The sequence below is a fragment of the Squalius cephalus genome, assembly GCF_949319135.1.
Source record: "Squalius cephalus genome assembly, chromosome: 9".
Classification (NCBI taxonomy): domain Eukaryota; kingdom Metazoa; phylum Chordata; class Actinopteri; order Cypriniformes; family Leuciscidae; genus Squalius; species Squalius cephalus.
The window spans coordinates 28,196,282-28,219,726 of record NC_137130.1 but is presented as its reverse complement, the minus strand read 5'-3'; the positions used below and the strand labels follow the sequence as shown (position 1 = coordinate 28,219,726).

General features: G+C 37.4%; 2 protein-coding genes and 1 long non-coding RNA gene across 9 annotated transcripts in view; 1 reads left to right on the top strand and 2 right to left on the bottom strand.

Moving 5' to 3' along the window:
• LOC307164279 (nectin-3) overlaps nt 1–8,439 on the bottom strand; it is a 63,716-nt gene extending 55,277 nt beyond the window's left edge. For 4 of the 7 annotated variants that reach the window (XM_079880900.1, XM_079880902.1, XM_079880903.1 and 1 more), the window contains exon 1: nt 8,173–8,418. In XM_079880900.1, coding sequence (XP_079737026.1) covers nt 8,173–8,296 — 124 coding nt within the window. In that variant the 5' untranslated portion in view covers nt 8,297–8,418. Of the gene's footprint in view, nt 1–8,172 lie in introns of all 7 variants that reach the window. The other 3 variants (XR_013822246.1, XM_079880904.1, XM_079880901.1) reach the window with 2 other exon arrangements.
• LOC307164294 lies at nt 995–4,633 on the bottom strand. Its single transcript, XR_013822247.1, has 3 exons — nt 3,183–4,633; nt 2,969–3,056; nt 995–2,877 (listed from the first exon to the last, which is right to left on the bottom strand). It is a non-coding gene; the product is annotated as an uncharacterized lncRNA (long non-coding RNA).
• A 154-nt stretch (nt 8,440–8,593) lies between the features above and the next one.
• Nucleotides 8,594–19,441, top strand: LOC307164287 (uncharacterized protein). Its single transcript, XM_079880924.1, has 12 exons — nt 8,594–8,804; nt 15,072–15,240; nt 15,787–16,359; nt 17,027–17,142; nt 17,223–17,261; nt 17,616–17,687; nt 17,762–17,827; nt 18,014–18,102; nt 18,237–18,348; nt 18,456–18,564; nt 18,979–19,049; nt 19,134–19,441. Exons 2-7 carry the CDS (start codon nt 15,190–15,192, stop codon nt 17,763–17,765), a joined length of 855 nt encoding a protein of 284 aa, XP_079737050.1. The 5' UTR covers nt 8,594–8,804; nt 15,072–15,189; the 3' UTR covers nt 17,766–17,827; nt 18,014–18,102; nt 18,237–18,348; nt 18,456–18,564; nt 18,979–19,049; nt 19,134–19,441.
• The last annotated feature ends 4,004 nt before the right edge of the window (nt 19,442–23,445 follow it).

Here is a 23,445-nt window from a genome sequence, read left to right as displayed (position 1 = left end):
ACATAACAAGCGCTAAAAGTGTACGAATATAGCCTGATCATGTTAAGTATGAATGCAATCCGGGACATCTGACATGTTGACGTTATCACAAGCGCAACAACTTAAAAGATATGTGCAACAGGTTTAATTCATCAATCTGTAAATATCTTGATATTGATTAAACTTGCTCATTTTGTGGGCTTGTTGAAGAATCAAGTGCCCATTTATTTTGTGATTGTAGTTTAAACAATACATTTAGGGTTGATTTAAGTTCTTATATTTTTAACCCTACTAATGGGACCCCCAGTTTCATCCATAAAGATTTTTTTTATATTAAGATTTAATCGTCATCTCTTAAATGTTATGCAAAAATGCTCACAAGCAAAAGTGACTTAAATCTCCTTTGTTTTCCTCTGTTTCTTGTTTAACTCTCGTTTCATCCCTCAGGCTTATAAATAACAAAAAAAAAAAAAAAAGAATTATGTATTATGATGAATTATTCAAAGATATTTAACCTTGTCATTGTGCTTTTTTCCTGTGTACAGTATATAATCTCATATGATGTACACAAACCCATGATAGTTTTGTTTTCTTGTTATTATGAGTGTTCATTGTTAAAGATACAACCATGGTGTCTTTCCCTGATCTTATATGTAACTAAGTTCTACAATAACAAAATGTTATGGGGGACAGGTGCACTAACACCAGGGACGTGCGGTCAGAGTAGGCAGGGTAGGCAGTGCCTCACCAAAGGAAATGTTGACATTACATTTATTAATTCCAAGAACTTTATTAATTCACCACATTATTAATTGCATTTATTTTATTCCAAATATTAATTTTTGTAACAAAAATTTTCAGGAATACACATATAATATACTAATTTTGCCATTGTTTGCTCCTAAAACCATTGTTTCATGCAGGAAATTCAAGGCCGAGGCAGAGATTAGCAGTGCCTCTTTGGTCCATAGAACGTAGTTTACGTAGGTTTGCGCATGCGCAGTCAGTTCTCATGCTGTCTTGAATTATCAACACTGAGGCAGAGACCGAGCTTGCTTCATGTCACGTGATCCACTCGCTCTCACTCAATCCGCGCTTCCCGATCTAGCAGCGCCTAGCGTTGGCTGTCAACAGGCTCGGGGTGGGTAATCGGGAGAATTCCCGGTGGGCTGCTTCACTTTTGGGCCGGTCGAGGAATTTTTTTTTTTTTTTTTTTTTCACATTTGTCACGTTAGTTACATTAGGCTACACACGTTCGGACGTTCCGCATTCTGACACCGCAGCGCGCAGCCTCTGCATGGGTTGTACCATGTGAGGGAGTTCTCCCCTCCCCTCCTATAGAGTTGGTTGGGTCCATAGCCCGTCTTTTCCAAAACGTTTTCTCAGGTAGGCTACCGCGGCACCGCCGGCGCCTACCGATAGCTGGGTAACCGATAACCGATAGCCAACCGTAACGGTACGCGTCAGGGAGGATGGGAGGAAGAGGCCAGGAGGTATGAAAGCTTGTTTCCGCCACAGAATAAAACATTTTAAAAGATAATTGCGACTTTTTATCTCATCTCGCAATTCTGTCATTATTTCTCAGAATTGCGTGAAATAAAGTCGCAATTGCATGTTATAAAGTCAGAATTGCAAGATATAAAGTCAGAATTGTGTGAAATAAAGTCGCAATTGCTTCTTATAAAGTCTAAGTGAATTATTATTTAACCTTTACATTATTTGTTGAACCATGGCATTAATACAAACTACAATAGTGACTAGGCTGCTTGTCGGTTTGCTGACACCGCGCCGCCTCCCTCTCTTAACGTTACTGTGTCCCGCACAAAACATTTGTTTGTTGTATAAGTCATAAGATAGATGTGTCCATTAATTTGATTATTAGATTTGATTGTGCATTAGCCTCACATATGACTGACTTTGCTGTATGCAGGCAGCGATGTGATGATGCCTGATATGAACTTGGGTTGCTACATTAACTGAATGAATATATGAACATATATGCCACATTGATAGGTCACAGCCTACCCATAACAAGATTTCACCGCACGTTACTGACTAACACCTCATAACATCAGTAATAACTGTCATTCTAGGTATCGTTTGCAATGTTTGGAGTGTCTGCACGAAGGAGATAGACTCAAAGATCTCGCCTTTGGAGAAGACTGTTGATTTTATACTCGAAAAATGTAATCATCACTCCTTAAAAATTAAGATTACCCCAAAATGAATTGCATTGCTAGCCCCAACACTCCCACACAATAATAATAAATGCTTACCAATACTTAATTGTATTACTTTTAACTAATATATATTTTAGTAAAACAAGCTAAATGTAATGTCTTTTGTCATATAACATAGCTATACATGAATACACACTAGATAAATGCAGTAAACATCTCAATTTTCAGTCAAGCAATGAATGAATGCATAAATTAATTAATTATTTACTGACAACTATAAGAAACATGAATAAATGAGTAAAAGAATGAATAAAAGTAACCATCACAATAAACAAATGCATATACAAGTCAACAACACATGAAACAAAGCTTTATTCAAACGTATTGTTCTAACAATCACGTATTTACAGTCAATGAACCTCACATCCTACAACCATCTCAACACAGCTGTGCCAATTCTGCGGCTTTATTCTGATGAAGCAGCTGACCACCATGCCCACCTTAGCCTTTGACATGCTGAAAACACACTGCTATATTTTCTTCATGGCCAGAGGTGAACCATGCCTTCGTGCCTGAGGTTGTTGTGCACTGCTCTGTGCTTCACTATCGGAGGCAGAAAGGGCAGGTGGAGGGTCTCATCCGTGACACTGTACCATTTCCAGGATGCTGCCGTCACCTCATCCTCAGTGCTCAAACCAGTCTGCCGACATTTCAGATCCTACGAAAATGCTCAAACATTAACAAAAGCAGTCATTTTAACAGCATAATGTAATTTGATTTCTGTATTGGAAGTAACAAAATTATCTTACTTTATACTATTGTTTCAGGTTTTCCCTTTTTTTGTCCACAAATGCAGCCGCCACCTTTCCTTGCAGGTCCTGCTCCCCCACAAAAGCTCTGCAGCAAATGCACAAAAATCAAGAATCAGAAAAGTGCTGTAATAACTCGGTTAGAAATTACAATCATTAAAATAATCTACAACTTAAGATTTAAATGGATTATTCATTTCTGTTGTATACTCACTCAAAGCCTTTGATGGCAGCATTCACCTTCATGAGCCACTCTCCGACGGATAAACACACGTGTTCATCTGTCCCTGTAACATCCAGACAAGATTCACGTTAACACTGTGATTTGTGCTCGTTAACTGACTTTTTATCCAACATAAATGTTCCTCAATTTATCAACAGTACTAATGGACAAATAAAATAGATAACCTAGGTTTAGTTACTTTATAGATGTATTTACCTTATTTAAACACACTTATCTAATGTAAACAGTGTTGACAACAGTGAATTCTCCTACATAATAGCACACATACACCACTCAGATTTCTATTTCATGTTGTGATGTGCTCATCTGCAAAACTTCTAGAATATCTAATTATTCTAATTATTTTCCTGTCAGATGTAAGTAGACATTTAAAATAAGCGTCTTTAAGATGTATACAGTTTATGTAAGCCCACTTGATGTACGTGTGCTTTCTGGAGCTCCCCTAGCTATAATAAAATGTGTTTTTACAGAAAAATCATAACTATACTATACTGTCTAGCATCTTTACACCTTCAACAATTCAACAGTTTAAAGTAGTTCAACAGGTGATTTTAACACAAGGAACCTTGTTTACTCACATTTGAAAACACTGATCTCCACGATGTTCGATTATGACACATCCTCTCCCGTGGCCTCCTGGGATAGAAAAGTATCCGTCGATGGGTGCTTCAGAATCTGGGCAGACTTCCAGGACCATCTGGGAACTTCTCGCCTACTCTTTTTAATGAACACTGAGGTTTCGGACATACTAGATTAATCCTTTTACATACTGTTTTCTCCAACCGTAAAGTAGTCATATTCGGACACACTATTTGTATATCTCGCAAGAATTAGTAAATCACCCAGGTAATTCTTGCCTACTCTTTTAAGAATACTAAGGATTTGTACATATTCACTTGCCTACTGCTTTTTCCCCTACTATATAGTAGGGAAGCATGTGGTTTCGAACGCAGCCAGATACTGCTAAGATGATAATAGACGTCACGGCAAGTGAGAGTACATATATAAATGTAGGTAGAGCAGATTCTGGGTCTTATCGCTAGTTAATGTTAAACATTTTGTAAGCTTTATATACTAATTACTGAACACCTGCAGACACACTTTTGGCAGAGGTCTAGTATCCTTGTGTTGTTCAGGTCTAATGTTGAATAACAAGCTTTAAGGACACACAACACACGTATAGAATGCAATGCTATCTTCAAATTCACATATTGTAGATTTGTCTTACCAACCGTGGTACCTTGCCGCGATCATACCAACAGTGGTTAAAAGAAACACAATACTTGATGAAGACACATGGCAAACATGAGGGCTTAAATATATACAAGGACTAATGACAAACAAGACACACCTGAAAACAATAAACACAAAGAACCAATGAGAACAAAGGAAACGTGACATGGCAGGATCACATGAGGGCCAGGGAATCACATGACAAGACAGGAAACATGACTGTGACAGACTGCAAATTAAGACATGGGGTGCTTCTCATTTCTTATTTGTGCATCCTCGTTTCCTTTCCTCGCGTCTCAGCTCCACCCCCTGTAGGATGCGAGGGAAGGCTGCAAGGAAAAGACGCGAGGACGGAGGAATCGAATGTAACTTTTTTTTATACATTGGAATACTTGATCACTCGAGCGTCACTTCATCGCGTCATCAGCAGCGCTCAATGGATCTGCCCTTATGTAGTTGAAGTTTGTTTATTTAAGAAATTCATAATAAATAATAATAAAGCAAGATACCCTGTTGAAATATGTGAGATGTGTGGTTTATATAAACTGCAAAGGTAAAGTATAAATTAAAATGATTGTGACCTATGTGAAGGGGGAGGAGAATTTAGACGTGCGTCACGTTTAAGTCAATAAAACTCTTCCGCATAGGATACACCTGTGTATCCTCGCTCATGACTCCTCAGGAAGCCTCCTCACTCCTCGATCCTCAACTCCTCGCGGTGCATTTAGAGAATTGAGATGTCCTTCAAGATGGCTGAGCTCGATCGGTTTCCGGGTCATAGGATGGAGGACGGAGGAGCGAGGAGACGAGGAGGGATATTGAGAAGCACCCATGAAATAAAACCAAAACAAGATGTGACAGTTGAGTCGGCTATATATAGGCCTCCTCTCGAGCTGATTGGATAGATCATTTGAACGTGTTCCTCCTGAACTTTAGTAATAACACAGTTGTTCGGTAATTGTTCTGTGCTTGTGTTGTTGTTTTAATTGGTTTTTGGTTAAATGCCTGAAATAAGGTCTGTGGTGAACACAAGCTAAAGAAATCTTTACGTTTTATGCTATGACATAAAATACATCAGTAATACAGTTATAATAATATGATTTTTAAAGGTTGTCAGGGACAATAAACGTCATCAGCCGAACAGGAAAACTCATCTACTCACCAGTCCGCTTTCACAGCCTTTTAATCACACTCTTGCAAAATATACTAGCTCGAACTTTCAGGGAAAATGTTTTTAAACAAAGACTGAAAGAGTTGTCAGAAGTTTAGTAATGGTGACGTTATAAAGTCATGCAAACGCGGTGTAGTTTGTTTATAGCCACGATTAGATTTTGACTACTGATGATTGTATTAACACTTCAAAATTCAAGTTGTTCATTTGTGAAGATTATCACGATGAACAAAACATGTAATCATAAAGTGTAGTCACAGACCATATTTTCTGAAATAATCCAAAAGCCAATGGAAAAATCCCAGTGGGTTTTTATCATTACGACATTACTTCAGAACTATAGTCGCATGCTAGTTAACGTCATCGCTAAAACACACAGGCAACCCTGTGGAGTGGGGGTTTAAGGTAAACTTTAGGGATATGGACTTATTGGGTCACAGACATTGCAGCCCAAATTGCAGACTGATCAATTCCAGACTCACAACATGTATGCAATACTCAGACAGCTCCTTTCTACTTGATGGAAGTCCAAAATCTAAATTGTTGATCGAGCTTACGATTCAACAACATTTCAAATCACCAATACACATTCATTATTAATCTTGTGCCTAATATGATGAAAACGGCTTTGTTAATATTTCTTGTCCCCTCGCAATGACAGTAGGCCTAAACTAATTATTACATTACATGAATCACATTATAGGTCTATTTTCAGTTCAAAATGGCGAAATTAGACAAATGTTTATTTGCCTGAGTCGCGCTGCAAAAATGCGCACTCTGCAGCCTCTGTGAACATAAAGCCTGCCTATTTTTATTTGATTGGTCTTCTCAAATATTCTGACATTGACGAGCAGTGACTAGGCTCAGGTGAACACACACACACACACACACACACACACACACACACTGTCCTCTGTTTCTGACGTGCGCTCTGCTCGCCGTTGCGGTTGCGGATTGAAGATGAAGAAAGCGCTATTATAACAGGACGGGTTATCATATTTTTTTAACGGGGACTGAAGTGAACACGAATTAGTGTAGCCTACACTTAATCACAATTTTTTTTTAGAGGGGCTAGGCAGAAGCCCCCCTGAAAAAGGGCCCAGTATGATCCCAGTCAAACACCATATAGGCTAATGCATAATATACAGGCCTATATTTTTAATTGAAGGTACATCATAATAGCAATAGATTATGAGCTCAGATTAAATGTTTCCACCAGGTTATAATGAATAACGGAAAACTAATAAATAAAATAAAAACTGTATGATGTCTTTACAGTATAGCTACAAATCTAATCCATCTAGTCAAATCTTCGCTTAACAAATTGACAAAAACATTTTAATATCCAAAATATAATTCACAGATCACTTCTATCCAATAACAAATTGGGGGCGAGTTGCTATTAATGTTATATAGACTACATAGCCTATAATAAAAGATAATGAATTTCAAACCTGAACCAAACATATTTTTATTCAAAGATCAAAAGTCTGTCATTAGTCTTTAGTCTGCCACAAAAAACAACATTAAAACCATGAACTCAAATGTCATTGTGAAAAAAAACAAAAAAAACAAAAAAACAATGACTGTTGTAACAGTGTAAATATAGCCTAACGTTAATAAGCCTTGTGCCAAAATTATTATTACAACTAAATTGTCAGTCATTAAATAAGAAAACTAAATAATTGTGTATGATTTCCTTTGTGAAACATCAGACATTAGGCCGAAGTATTTTTTTGCACACAGTGCCGCGACCAATTCTTTTATTGTTATTATATTAGGCTATTATTATTATTTAAATGGTGAACAATAGACCATTCTTAATGTGAGGAAGCTAAACCGTTTCCAAGGGTTATTCATACAAATATGGGGATTTACATCCATATTTTTAATTACATTAAATAGGCCTATCTTCAGTATAATTTAGACTAGTCAAAATCACAATACAGTTATCTGGAATTGGTATTTTTGCTGTCAGCTTTTGGCCGCACGTGGCCGAGAGAGGACTACATGAGAAGTTCGGCTCTTTTCAAAGACTCCTTTACGACTGGAACAAATCCACATTCACTGTCCTCGCGGCTGCTGCAACTTGTGCTCGCTTATCAATAAATTCGCGCCCGGTTGCCCCGGTAACTTTGTAAAACTTCAACAAACAAAAAACAAAACAAAACAAAAAGATGCTGCAGCCATTGAGGGCGGGCGGGGGCAAGGTGTAGGACGACTCAACCTCCACGGACAGTTTTTAATGTTTTATCAGACAATAACTAGGCCTACTCAAGATTTTGCTTTAGTATAATTTAATAATAGGGACAATTAGGGCCGGATTCGGAACAACAGCTTAGATTTCGAGACTATCAATATTTCGGCACGTCTGGTCACCCTATAGCCTACACAACAAAGGCTTAATCTTCGCTTGTAAAAAGCAGCTGATTTTTTTTTTGTTTTTTTTGTTGTTGTTGTTTGTTGTTGTTGTTGTTGTGAAAATGACGTCCCCTAGAGCTGTGTAGGCTAGTACAGATAACAGCACATTGATAACCATTTATGCAGCCTACTCACCTGAAGTTCTTGCGTAGATGAATGAAAATAAAATAAGATCAAGCATCAGTGTCACGGGAGAGAAAGGGAGCATTTCGTTGTTTTTAGACAGTCCATCGACCCATACTCCAAATAGGCTACCCATTCATTGTTTTAATCTTTCACCCTGTTATTTCAGCTGCGTTTGCCTTTAGTCCATACATTATTTAATTCGTTTTCTAAGATAATAGTGATGTCGAATAGAATGAGAAAAGCCGACTCCCGGGGGCGGGACTTATTTGGATGGGCAGATAGTTTTTTTCCTTCTGACAGACGCGGCCCATGAAACACGTAGCTCAGCGGCCCATTGGTTCTTTTCTTGATTGACACTGGGCTGGGCCAATCACAACTTTAAACACCTCTCTCTCAGCGCTATGAGCGAGCGTGCAGTGTAAGTGTGTATCTGTCAAAAAAGTCTGAGAGATGGAGAAGAAAGAAACGCAAGGAATGTACAGAGAAATAGCGTGAAAAATAGATACAGGTCCTTCAAGCAGACGTTGTAAAATGTGTCAAAATATAGCTTTGTTTTCTGCAGCAGCAGGAACTTAATCAGCAGTGATGATGATAGTGAAGACCGAGGATCAGGAGAGAGATGAGAAAGTGTAGAACCTGTGGTAAGAAGAACTACCTTCAAAACACTTAGGCTATGTCAGGAGTGTAGGAACCCATTACCCAGTTACGCATTATTTCCACATCTGCATAGTTGACGATTACCGCAATTTACTAGAAATGTAATGAGACGCGTTTGTAAATATTTTTTTTTCTGCCAAAATAAAAGCTTGATGCAGTTTCCGTCAAAATAAAAGATCATGTGCTTATCTATTTCCAAGTATGGAAATTAATACAAAACTAATTATGAAAGTGTCCTTTCTTTTTCAGTGCATTGTTTTAAAATACATGGCTATTACTGTCATGGGATTAATATTATAACTATTATTATGTAGTAGCCTAGTGTAATGTAGTAGGCCCCCTCTGGACATACAACCCCTGTGCGGATGCCTATGCATAAATTCGACCCTGTGAAGGGGTATATTATTGTGCTTCTTAACAAATTATGTCTAAATCATAGTTTGTTATTTTTCATATATGAAAATGTTACTGATTATACATTTAAAGAGTACAGTAAGTACTTATTAAATGTATAGCAGTAACATTTTGGTTGTAATGCCTTCTCCTATAGACTGGATTTATTTCACCAATGCATTGTCTGACAGAAATACTTATTTTTTATTTATTTTTTAATCATGGTTTTACATTATGTACAATCATCCAAAATATGCTTTACAATAAAATAATTAATAATTCACATTTAGAAATAAGTTCAATGTACACTAAATAAAATTATTTACATTAACATTTTTTCCCCATTTAGCCTGCTGTACATTTATCACATATGCTGCCACTGGATCAGTCCATCTCAAGTGGTCTAAAATTTATTTGGGAGCATTGCAATTAATATGACTTTACTTGGTTTAGCCACAGTAGCTGTCTTTGTTTCATGGCGTACAACAGATATTTACGGAAACCTCAATATATACTTTTTTCAATATATACTGTAACATTAAACTGACATCATGTTTTATTATTTTATTACTACAGAACTGTAGAAGTATGAATCAGCCTAGATAGAAAGGTTTTTGCATATTGTCTCGAACAAAGGGGGAGATGCAATGACTTGGAGTCATTTAAACTATTTAAACTTTTAGGAATTTAAATAGTTTTAAGGTCCCTCTCAGAAGTTTGCTGAGGCCCCCTAGTGGCTCCCAGCCCCCTGCTTGAGAAACATGATCTGTTACGTTTTCAAAATGCATGAGTAAAGTGGGCTCTCTCCCCCCAACTATCTGGCTCCCCATTAGAGAGCCACCCCCCATAAAAAAAGCACTCTCACCCCCATGTCATCGTTAGGACATGCAGAGCAAATAAAAAGTTTATAGTGGTATGTATTCTAGTGGACTAGTGATGGGGACGAGACCGCCTATGCCGAGTCTGAGTCAAGACCGAGTCTTTGAAGGAACAAGTCCGAGTCGAGTCCGAGAAAGCAGAAATCTGTCTCGAGACCGGACTCGAGTACTACATCACTACTGTACAGTGTGCCATATCCAACAATATACCATATCGAACCATATCGAACATTTGATTACATGCTTTTATTCCAAACTTATTTCATATCGTCAGCGCTGAGTGTTTGATATAACTTCCTTTTGTGATCTTATATGAAGTGGCTTCATATGACTGAATGAGGCAAAGAAATTATATAATTTTTTTATAGTATTCTATAGAGGCTACAGTATGTCAGTTAGCATTGCATTATAAATATACTTTATTTTTATGAAAATACCTGAGATGTCTAGAAGATGTCTAGTTAATTTTAAAATGGTCCTATAGTGTAAATTAATTTTTAAAATTACATATATTCCATGTTTCTCAAATATGAGATCATGAAAGCAAAAAAATGTTTAAATGCTGTTTAAAATGTTTAAGATGGAGTTTAACACGTCACGGCAGGTGTGTTTAGCAGGTAATGTCATGTTTCTAAAACTATTCTTATTATAATTATTTATTGCTATATTTTTGATAAAGGCACAAATTAGCATTCATTTAAACCAGGCCTGTATGGTGTAAATGCACCCAAAATTCATGGGCACAATTCTTTTGAATTAATTAATTAATTAATTAATGTAGAGGCAGGACTAATATTTTCTTTAAGTAGATTGTGTTCACTTAATGGCTGTCTCGGTGGTGTCCGCAAAATAATATAGAATTCATAGACAATTGGAAAACTTTTTGAGGCAGACCTGACCGGTTGAAAAGAGATGGTATTCATCCCTCCTGGGATGGTGCTGCTCTTCTCTCTAGTAATTTGACTCATAGTCTTAGAGATAAAAAATGACAAATTGTGCCCAGGTCAGAAAGCAGACAGACTGGCTAAACCGACCGTTTGCTAGCGGCCTTGTGTCACCAAAGTCAGATAAAGCCCATCACATAGAGCCTCTTTCACCTAGCTATCATCATATAGAGACTGTGTCTGTTCCCCGAATTTGGAAATCCAAAAAACGTTTAAACCCATCTAAGGTTAAAAATTTAATTGATGTTCAACAAATAAAAAACAGCTATAATACAGATGAGCAAATGCTAAAGCTTGGGTTGCTGAATATTCGATCCCTTACTCCAAAAGCACTCATTGTTAATGATATAATTTCAGATAATAACCTAGATGTGCTGTGTTTGACAGAAACCTGGCTAAAACCAAACGATTACATTACTTTAAATGAGTCCACCCCGCAAGATTACTGTTATAAACATGAGCCTCGTCTGAAACGCAAAGGGGGAGGAGTTGCTGTAATCTATAGTAATATTTTCAAAACCACTAAGAAATCAAGTTTTAAATATAATTCTTTTGAAGTGTTGGTGCTTAATATAAAAATATATAGTATAAACGATAAATCACGTTCAAGATTTGTGCTGGCTACTGTATACAGGCCACCAGGGCACCATAAAGATTTTATCAAAGAATTTGCGGACTTTCTATCAGAATTAATATTGACTGCAGATAAAGTACTAATTGTTGGTGATTTTAATATACACATCGATAATGAAAAAGATGCATTGGGATTGGCATTTAAAGACATTGTAAATTCAATTGGAGTTAGACAACACGTGTCAGGACCTACTCAGTCTCGTAATCATACTCTAGATCTAATATTATCACACGGAATAGATGTTGATGCCGTTGAAATTCTGCAGCAGAGCGATGACATCTCAGATCATTACCTAGTCTCGTGTAAATTACATTTAGCCAAGGCTGCAAAGCCGACTCCGTGTTACAAATATGTTAGACCTATCACTTCTGCCACTAAAGATTGCTTTTTTAATAATCTTCCTAATCAGTTTCATCATCTCAGCATCTCAGATAGCTTAGAAGAACTAGATATTACAACAGAAACGTTTAACTCTCTCTTTTCCAGCACTTTAGACACAGTTGCTCCGTTCCGCTTAAAGAAGATTAAAGAAAATAGTCCAACGCCGCGGTACAACGAGCACACTCAGGCCCTTAAGAGAGCAGCCAGAAAAATGGAGCGCAACTGGAAGAAAACAAAACTAGAGGTATTTCGCATTTCATGGAAAGAGAGCTCGATTGCTTACAGAGAGGCCTTAAAAGCTGCTAGATCTGCTTATTTTTCAACCCTATTAGAAGAAAATAAACATAATCCTAGGTATTTATTTGAAACCGTGGCTAAACTAACAAAAAAGAAAGCTTCAAGCACCGAAGTTTCCAAGCAACACAGCAGTGTTGACTTTATGAACTTCTTCACTTATAAGATTGATAATATCAGGGAGAAAATTATAACTATGCAACCGTCTACTACAGTATCACATCAGGCAGTGCATTGTAGTCTCCCTGTGGAAAACTATTATTCATTTATTGCTATAGGAGAGGTTGCTACAAACTCGTTAATTCATCTAAATCGACAACATGTATGTTAGACCCTATTCCGACTAAGCTACTGAAAGAGATGCTTCCAGAGGTCACAGATCCTCTTCTTAATTTCATTAATTCGTCTTTGTCTCTAGGATACGTACCAAAAACCTTTAAGCTGGCTATGATTAAACCGCTTGTTAAAAAAACGCAACTTGATCCTACAGAATTAGTCAATTACAGGCCGATCTCGAATCTACCTTTTCTGTCAAAGATATTAGAAAAGGCAGTATCCTCACAACTGTGTTCCTTTCTTGAAAGAAATGATATCCGCAAGGATTTTCAGTCAGGATTTAGACCGTACCATAGTACTGAGACTGCTCTCGTTAGAGTCACAAATGATTTGCTCTTATCATCCGACCGTGGTTGTATCTCTCTATTAGTGTTACTTGATCTTAGTGCTGCATTTGACACCATTGACCACAACATTCTTTTAAATAGACTAGAAAACTATGTTGGCATTAGTGGAATTGCACTAGCATGGTTTAAATCATACTTATCTGACCGTTATCAGTTTGTAGCAGTAAATGAAGAGATGTCTCATCGATCACAAGTTCAGTATGGCGTACCACAAGGCTCAGTACTAGGACCGTTGCTGTTCGCTCTGTACATGCTACCATTAGGAGATATCATTAGGAAACATGGCATTAGCTTCCACTGTTATGCCGACGATACTCAGCTGTATATTTCTTCAAAACCAAACGAAACTTACTAATTCACAAAATTAACGGAATGCATAGCGGATATAAAAAATTGGATGACTCGTAATTTCCTACTTCTAAATTCTGAAAAAACAGATTCTAATTATTGGACAAAAAACTTCCGCACGTAATAATCTAGAATACTGTCTAACACATGATGGCTGCTCTGTTAAGTCTCGGTTAGGAACCTGGGTGTGCTCTTTGATACCAATCTTTCATTTGAAAGTCACGTGTCTAGTATCTGTAAAACCGCATTTTTCCATCTTAAAAATATATCTAAATTACGTCATATGCTCTGTGACAAATGCGGAACAATTAGTTCATGCGTTCATGACCTCAAGGCTAGATTATTGTAATGCTCTACTGGGTGGTTGTCCTGCACGCTTAATAAACAAACTACAGCTAGTTCAAAACGCAGCAGCTCGAGTTCTTACCAGAACCAGGAAGTATGACCATATTAGCCCGGTTCTGTCAACACTGCATTGGCTCCCTATTAAACATCGTATAAATTTTAAAATGTTGCTGATTACCTACAAAGCACTAAATGGTTTAGCTCCACAGTACTTGAGCGAGCTCTTAACGCATTATAGTCCTTCACGTCTATTGCGATCTCAAAATTCCGGGCAGTTAATAATACCTAGAATATCAAAATCGACTGCTGGCGGTAGATCCTTTTCCTATTTAGCACCAAAACTCTGGAACAGTCTTCCTACCATTGTCCGGGAAGCAGACACACTCTGTCAGTTCAAAGCTAGATTAAAGACACATCTCTTTGACCTAGCATTCACATAATACATTATAGACTTCTATAATTCAATGTTAGGCTGCATAGATTAGGTTAGCCGGAACTGGGAACACTTCCCATAAATCCTGTTGTACTCGTTACATCATAAGAAGAATGGCATCTACGCTAATTTTAGTGTCTTTGTTTATCCGGAGGTTTTCCCGCAGCCTGCCGGATCCAGGCCGTATCCAGATCTGATGAAGGACCTTCGCCTGGACCCGATGACAACGCAGTGCTGAAGTGCCAACTAGTCTCTCCCTATGGAGGATCCCTTTACCACTCTACAGATAAAGCGTCGTCGGGAAAATTAAATTCGCTTACCTACCCCGAAGTGACAAATAAAATAAAATGTTGTATCAAAATTTATAAGGAAACACCAGTACTTTGTTTAGGCTTGGTTTGTAGGGAATTCCAAACCTGCGCACATATATTCAAACGCACATAGCTATAGAACCAATTCTTAATGCGCATGTGACCGCCATCAGCGTTTCTCACAGGTTCGCGTTTAAAGTCTATGTAGAGAGAATGGTGTCGTCTTGGCGGCCCGTAATTTAATAACAAATGATTGTTGCAACGGAAGCGAATCAATCAAAATGGAAATGTGGATGCAAAAAGAGCCAAGTAGCCTAATAAATAATGCACTAGATAGAATATGTGTAGTATTATATAGTATAATATAGTAGTATAGTATAGTATAATATAGTATTATTATAGTATGTTAATGACACAGGATTGTTTTGTTATGGATAATTGATATTATTCACAAATACAATGTATTACTCTTTATTCACTTTATATATTATGTTTTATCTAATTAATATCAGTAATTAAGCAGTACATGGTTGGAGAAAGAAATTTGTAATTATTCCTGGGAGAGGATTAATTTGGTCTTTTTTTGCATTTCTTAATGACATCTTAGAGCTCTCACAAAATTGGTCAATGAGAAGCAGAACAACTGGGATGTCTTTTTAGATGCTACGTTATTTTCATTGAGGTCTAAGTTCCACACCACCACAAAACACTCCCCTTTTCTTTTGATGTACGGGAGGGAGGCAGTTTTCCCGTCTGAGGTTCCTGTTGATATGCTGGTAAGTTTCCTGCAAATTCTTAAACATAATTGTAATTGCATTTTCTTAAGCAGTCAGAGCTGTAGCACAGTATTTAGCAAAGTTAGATTAGAAATATATATATATGGTTGTCAAGCGATTACATTTAAAAAACAAAAACAAATTGATTATATGATGTGCCGATTTATCTAATTAATCAATCACACATCAAATTTGGAAATTACCCAAAAATGATAATTTAAAGTTAAATGAGAAAATTAGCTTCAGAAAGAAATATTTTATTTGATTCAACAGAATTTATTACACAAACTTATAGGCTACAACTGCCATGCTTTTTTTCCAGAGGCTGCATATGAATTGATATTTAGATATATTCACAGACCAAAACAGTTTGGTTATTAACATTCTTAAAAATATTTCATGTTCCATAAAATAAATAAATTCATAAAATTCATCCATTAAAATCAATTAATCATTTAAGTTGTTATTTTTTCATAACAAAATAAATTAACACTTTAAATCGTCAGCCCTAATAACTCAGAAAAAGAAAATTGCTTTTCATTTCAGCTTTCCAACATAATTCTTCCTGAGGAGAAAACTATCAGTTCATTTTTGGATGGGAAAAAAAAGTCAATGGAGACTGCTAAAAAAACAACAGTGGAAAACATCTCCAAGTCTCAGGAAAAACAGAAGCAGGCCTATGCAAAAAGAGTACAAAAGAAGTACAAAAATACGGTGTATGGTGTTGGAGATGAGGTGCTTCTATTCAACATGAGGAAGCAGGGAAGGAAAGGAGGAAGAATTGAGCCTGATTTTACCGGTCCATATGCCATTCAGTCTATATGTGGCAAGCTTGTTACATTGTCTAATTCTGAAGGTGTTACTTTAAAGAGCAACTACAATGTAAACCACATCAAGCCATACAGAAGGAGCAAAACTGATGATGGTCCAGTCTCCAGGCAGGAATCACACAAGGTCCCAAAAGAGAACATGGACTGTACGTTTTCCTGTAGCCCACCTTCTTTGACCAATGAAGAGGATTTGGAAAGGATGACTGAAGACATTTCCATTCCACAGAGGCCTTCAGTTGTTCATTTTGCCACAAAACAAAACCTTCAGAGCCCCGACAAAACACACAAGGTAAAATCTAAATCTCTACCTCCATACATTCTTCTTTTGTTCAGTTTATTCATGTAGTCTTTATTCTGCCACATTTTTAATTACACAATCATTAGAGACTAGGCCAAGTTTACACTGAAACTACTATGTTTAAACTACTATGTTTATACTACTATGTTGTATAACTGTAACAAATAACAATCTTGAATCCTGAAGCATCCACAAGGTTCATCACTGAATATAAAGGAACATGCTGCAGGAGAAAGAGGTTGTAGTTTCTGAGTTCTATATTAGCAAGTTTGACCGGTTGGTCATTTGTTTGGTCTACCAAGTTTGTTGTTTGCTTGAAACAGCTGTTCAAACTGTTCATGTTGGCCTTTTGGCTCTTCTGACCCGTTGGTCACTGGTTCTCAAATACACTATATTGACAAAAGAATGTGGATACCATTTGTAATTGATGGATATTGCATTAATGGGAAATCTTGATGCTACAGAATTGACATTCTAGAGAATTGTGTGCATCCAATTTTGTTGGATCAACTCCATATAGATAGTCATGGGTTTAAAGTAAATGTTAAACAGGCACATAAGTATGCCTTTTAGGTGTCCATGTACTTCTGGCCATATAACGGTAATGTCTATATCAGTCAAATATGTAAGTGATTTAACATTGACGTTGTGTTTACAGTTAGAAGGCTGTGGGCTGCAAAAGACTGTGGCCAGGTGGAAGCGGTTGTTGGACCATATAAGCTATATGATATATCCCTCCGTACACTGCATGGGACTGAGTGGCTGGCTGATGACGTAAGATACCAAACTACAGTGTTGAAAATGTATCAAAAGAGAAAATCTAAATGTTGGTTTTATGTATTTTTTCAATGCAGGTTATTGATGCATACGTGCACCTTATTAAAAAACAACAGGCAAGTGGGAATTATATTTATTTAGCTTTAGATATTTTTCATACTTTGTTATATTGCATACTTTATAGATATTTTCTTACTTTAACTCGTGCAAAATATCTAATGTAATAACTAACATGAACTAACCATGAGCAATACATTTGTTACTGGTTTTGTTAATCTTTTGTAAATGTTAGTTAATACAAATACAGCTGTTCATTGTTTATTTATGTTAGTTCACAGTGCATTAACTAATGTTAACAAGATTTTAATAAAGTATTAGTATGTTGAAATTAACATTAACAAAGATTAACATTATTATTATTATTAAAGTGTTACCAATTTTGCATTATAAAATGTTATTGTTTTTCACAGAAACCTGTTCATCAGCTCTGTGCTGTTGTTGCGAGTTCATTGTTTTCTGGAAAATTCAAGGGAATCAGAAAGGTAATTTATTTGTCACAGTTATTATCTTGCCATATAAATTATCAATAACAATCTTTATCAAAACCATTCCTCAGATGAAATTTCCAGTGGAAGAAGAGTGGATGTGCCCAGTAAACATTGGGGGTCACTGGATTTTAGTGGTTTGGTTACCTTTCATTGTTCATTCTACACTGCAATATTATTTACATAAATTATCATTTATAAAGATATTTTGATTGACTTTTGATGCAGCACAGCTCAGTCACTTTGAAAACAACAATCTCTTAAATAAATGTAAATGTCATAATGTGATGAGAGAATAACATTAATTTACTAAATATTTTTAGATCGTCAACATGTCTGACAAGGTCCTTCTGCTGATAGATCCATTGGCAAACGAAGGTGCCTATGAGCGAAAATTACTACGGAACTGGAGGTAACAGTGCTTGTGAGAATGTTATGCTTTAAAAGCATACAGATTGATCAGATTGTATGTTAAGAGAATCTGCCATGATGCTGTCTCTGTTATATTATTTTCTTTCTTTTATTTTATTTTTTTTAAATAATTAGGAATTTCTTGAAGCTGACAGGCTCTGGAGAACAGGGAGAAAAATGGATGGTGCACACAATGCAGCACAACAAGCAGCAGGACTCCAGCAGCTGTGGCATTTTAGTGTTAAGGGTAAATGTGTTTGTACAATTGTTATTATGCTAATACTACCAGTTGTATATCATTTACCTCTAAAAACCTCTAAAATTATTGTTATCTGCTAAAATGTCATTTTGTAGTTTGCTGAAGATTATCTTATGAGTGGAGTCATCAATACTGTCCAGACATCTGCACAAGACATGAACATGGCACGATTAGAAGTAGCTTGTACATTGCTTCAGCATAAAGGTCAGTGGCAAACTACTAAAGGTGATGCATTTGAGCTTCTGTGCGAACCAATGAGGTTTGTTCTCGTGCGTCAAGCAGTTTCGGTTAAGCTTCTGTTTATGTTTGGTGATCAATGTTCATATGTGAATAAAAGCCAAACTTCAATCTGTTCATCATATAAAGCGATCGATCAGATGAAAATAACCGTAATTTGGTAATATGCCTTTTTATCTTATTTAACCCGTGTGACTTGTGGCAAAAGGACTGGAATTGGGAACCCCTGGTTTAAATTGTCATCCATCTGTATGTGTGTGAATACTTGGTGAAATGTATTTTCTTTCTTACTCACAAATTAAACATTTGTAGAGTACCATGATTCATTTACTCAGAAAGAATGAAGTTGCCACAGTTACAAACTAAACCCACTGTTTCTAGGGAATGCAGATGATTACTGCGTGGTATGCTCCTTGCTTGAGAAAGATGCAGATCAGAGCATGATTGAAATGGTAAAGTATAACATAAAAATGTGTATATATTGTACCTCGATGTGAAGTTTTATGTATCTAATGCTGCTTTTTATTTTTTTGTAGGTGCAGTGTGATTTGTGCAGTAGGTGGGCACATTTTGAATGTGCCAAATATGAAAAAGATAGTTGTGCTACATATATGTATGTGCAAAAAGTGCCAGAGAGTGTGAAATGTGAACAAAGTAGGTAGCACTTGACACGTAATCAGAATGTCCTAACTTTAATGTTGCGTGAAATGGCATAAGGCTTTAAATAAATAAATAAATAATTTACTGTTTTGCCAGATTCAAAGTACTTTCATAATTTTAGTTTCTAGGGCTGGCATAGTGTTCTGCTTCTGTAAAATAAACTGAATAAAGTATTCATACAGTGCATATGGAGTGAGTAGTTATTTGATAGGGGATGTTGGTCTATCAGAATATGCTGCTCCTGACATCTTAAAGGTGCTATTACAGAATATGTGACTCCTGACATCTTGAAGACATTATGACAAAGTATCTCTCAACATGCTCTCCATATTCATACAGTGCATATGGAGTGAGTAGTGATGTAAAATAAAGTGAATTTGCACTGGGAGCATTATTTGATAGGGCATGTTGGTCTATCAGAATATGCTACTCCTATAAAGTTCAGTTACCAAGGAAAGGTTTGCTTTGACAGGTCAAAGATGAATATTTGATGATAATTTTTACTTTTCACGCCATTTAAAAAAATAAAAACAGTACAGTGCAGTATGTAGTAGGTACTCATAACTTTGAATTTGATTATAATTGTATTTACAATTATGTAATTTTTACTTATAATTTTTACTTGTTATATCAAATGTGATAATTGCTTCATTTAAAATATCAAAATATGCTTCCCATACACTTACCCTGTTTTAAATAAAACAACGCTGTCAAAATAGTAAGATTTACACCATTATATGGAAACACATAGGGTAGAATGAATCGACATTCTCTGTGATCGATTCGCGCTACGGGTAGCATTTTTTGAGAAGGCAGCACAAATCGTCAGACTCTGCTATCGGGTCAGGAGCGGAGGTCTGAAGCGGAAGTAGTACGTGGCGGGCCGGTCGGTGAGTTCATAGGCTACGTGGGAAAATTTTGTTTTTGTTTTTGTTTTGGCGGATCTGCATAAACTGTACTGTGAATGTAACGTCATGTCAAATAGTTCAGATGAGGATGAAATGGATTGGATGATAGCCAGATCTTCAAAAATGAAAAGGGCTTTGAGAGAAAGAAATAGAGGGAAAAGTTGGTCGGAACATAGCGAGGCTGGTGAGGGAAACACTAGCAAGAAACTGAGAGTTAACCAGTTTGATAAACAGAGAATATAGAGAAAGCACAAGAAAACGACTGGAAAGTTATAATTGAATTTAACCAGGATGGTGGGCACTACCTAGCCTGGTAATACCAGACTCTGCTACTTCACTTTGCTTCGTAGAGAGAGTCTGGAATAGCATAATAGAGAAGTGTTTTCTCTCTCGCGGGGGGGGCGCTTGTCTGAAGTTTAAAATCATTGGTTACCCGTAAGCCAATCACATAACGTTTGGTTATGGCGTGTGTTATGCGCATGCTCAGCCGCATCTAACTTCCACTGTAAACACATGTATGATGCAAAAACTAAACCATCGAGCGAAATACCGGAGTGAACATGGCTGTGAACGACTTTTGCAGATTATGTGAAGTAAATCTACGCAAGTACGCATCCACCACGGTACAATCAGCGTCTACGTCACGGCTCTCAGCCCGCCCTCTGTTCGTTGATTGGCCCGGCTGTTTTCAGGCCGGTGGAAAACTGAAAGATACGCTGCTATCTCAGACTGACTACAGGAGCGAAATTAAATTAGCGGAAGTAGGAAGTCTGACGTAGTCAGGCTAGGCACTACCACCCAATTAAACTTACCAGGGCGATTGAGAAGGAGATTGGTAAAATTAAATTTGCATGGTTTATGAATAATAAAAGAATACTGATTCATGCAATCAACAAGCAACAACAAGAAAAGATTCTTAGTATGTCCTCACTTCAAGGGGAAAGAATGAAGGCTCACATCCCAGGAGCAATGGCAAAGGTGAGAGGAGTTATCTCAGGAGTCCCATTAAGTAGGCCTATGTCAATGGAAGATGTTAAAAAAGAGATCCAGGGAGGAAAAATAGTTGAGGCTACACGGATTCAAACTAAACGAGATGGATCATTAAAAGAAACGTTATCTGTGATAATACAATTCGAGAGAACCCTCCCAAAGTCAGTTCAAATGGGATACATGAATTACAGCGTGAGAGAGTACATTCCTAAACCACTCAGATGCTACAAATGCCAAAGAATGGGGCACACAGCACAGCAGTGTAAAGGAAAGCTAAGGTGTGCTAGATGTGGAGGTCAGCATGAGTATGGTAAATGTGAAAAAGATGCAAAGATTAAATGCTGTAACTGTGGTGGTGAGCATAGTGCAGCCTTTGGAGGATGTGAAGTACAAAGAGAAGCCAGAGAAGCCCAGAAGGTTAGGTTTCTGGAAAAGGTATCATATGCAGAAGCACTAAAGAAAGTAAGAGAAACTGGATCTAAGCACATAAACTCCAGTGAAATGGTACAAAGAAATACAACACCAGTTAATCAATCACAAATCCAGATTCCAGGACATATGCAGAATGGTTGTGAACACAAATGTAAAGTCGGTGATGATACCTTAGTGAAGAAAGTGAACTTTGTGGGTTTTATTTGTCACACTATCAATGTTGCATCACAGTTAAACAAGAAAAGTGACAGAATTAAGGCTATTGTAGAGGCAGCAAAAAAATTCCTTGACATGAGAGACATCAAAGCAGATCAGATACATGCATTGTTGACAGTAACTGAAAATGAAGATACTACACAAGCTGAGGGTTAAGACATTAATTATGGTAATTCACATACTACAATGGGATGCCAGAAACCTTATAGCTAATGGTCAAGAATTTAAAAAGTGCATTCATGAATTAGATGTTGTTCCAGATGTAGTGTGTATACAAGAAACTTGGTTACGAGCCCAACTAGATTTTGTGATCCCAGGGTTTAATTCTATAAGATATGATAGACCTAACAATCAAAATGGTGGTGGGTGTATTACTTTTATCAAAGATGGGTTAGCTTATAAGGAGGTCCCCTGCCCAGAAGAATAGTTGTGTAATAGTGTGTAATAGTTGAGATCTGTAGTCCAAGGAAAGAGGGAAATATTAAAGGACAAGTTCGGTATTTTACACTTAAAGCCCTGTTTACAGATCGTTTCTGATGAAATAGAACGGTTAAGATTAAAATTTGGACACATGCTGCTGTCCCGAGAATTTTAGGTTTCTTTCGCGTAATTACACAGTGATACCATGGTCATTGAACCAGGTTTCGGTTCTTTTGGCAGTGCGGGCAGGTGCAAATCCTGCTGGAGAATGAAGGAAGGATCTCCATAAAGCTTGTCTGCTGAAGGAAGCATGAAGTGCTCTGGAGATGTCCTGGTAGACGGCTGCGTTGAGTGGACAGCACAGTGGACCAACACCAGCCGATGACATGGCTCCCCAAACCAACACAGACTGTGGAAACTTCACACTGGACTTCAAGCATCTTGGATTGTGTGCCTCTCCATTCTTCCTCCAGACTCTGGGACCTTGGTCTCCAAATGAGATGCAAAATTTGCTCTCATCAGAAAAGAGGACTTTGGTCCACTGTGCTTTATTAAATCCAGAGTCAACGCAGCCGTCTACCAGGACATGTTCAGAGCACTTCATGCTTCCTTCATTTTCCAGCAGGATTTGCACCTGCCCACTGTTACGAACTGCTCCGAGACAAGGGTTGAGATCCAAACGCAGCTTTATAGTATGGGGCAATCCATAGGCGTAATTCAATGTACAGGCAAGGGTCATACACAGGCAGGCAGTCAAAACAAAGAAACAAACAAACAGAGGCAAGAGAGTAATCCAGGGACCAGAGGCAAGAGAGTAATCCAGGAAACAGGGCAAGATATCCAAAACCAAGAGACAAGAAAACCAGGAGAATGCTCAGAAATGCAGTGTAACACTTAACAAGACTTCGCGGTGAGTGAATGAATGAACATGGTAAATAGACTGAGACTAACAGGATGATGAGACACAGGTGAATGCAATCAGTGAATGAGGTACAGGTGAATGTGATCAGTGATAAGTGATGATGAGTCCAGGCAGTGAGTATGGGAAATGTAGTTTGAGAGTGATAATAGTAGTGATGTAGTACTCGAGTCCGGTCTCGGACTCGAGTCCGGTCTCGAGACCGATTTCTGCTTTCTCGGAATCGACTCGGACTTGTTCTTACAAAGACTCGGTCTTGACTCGGACTCGACCCTTCAAAGACTCGGTCTTAACTCGGACTCG

Coding starts and splice junctions, on each gene's coding strand:
- LOC307164287 (XM_079880924.1), top strand. CDS start 15,190: ATGTACGGGAGGGAGGCAGTTTTCCCGTCTGAGGTTCCTGTTGATATG. Junction 16,360..17,026: donor GCCCCGACAAAACACACAAG/GTAAAATCTAAA, acceptor TTGTGTTTACAG/TTAGAAGGCTGTGGGCTGCA. Junction 17,143..17,222: donor CTGAGTGGCTGGCTGATGAC/GTAAGATACCAA, acceptor TTTTCAATGCAG/GTTATTGATGCATACGTGCA.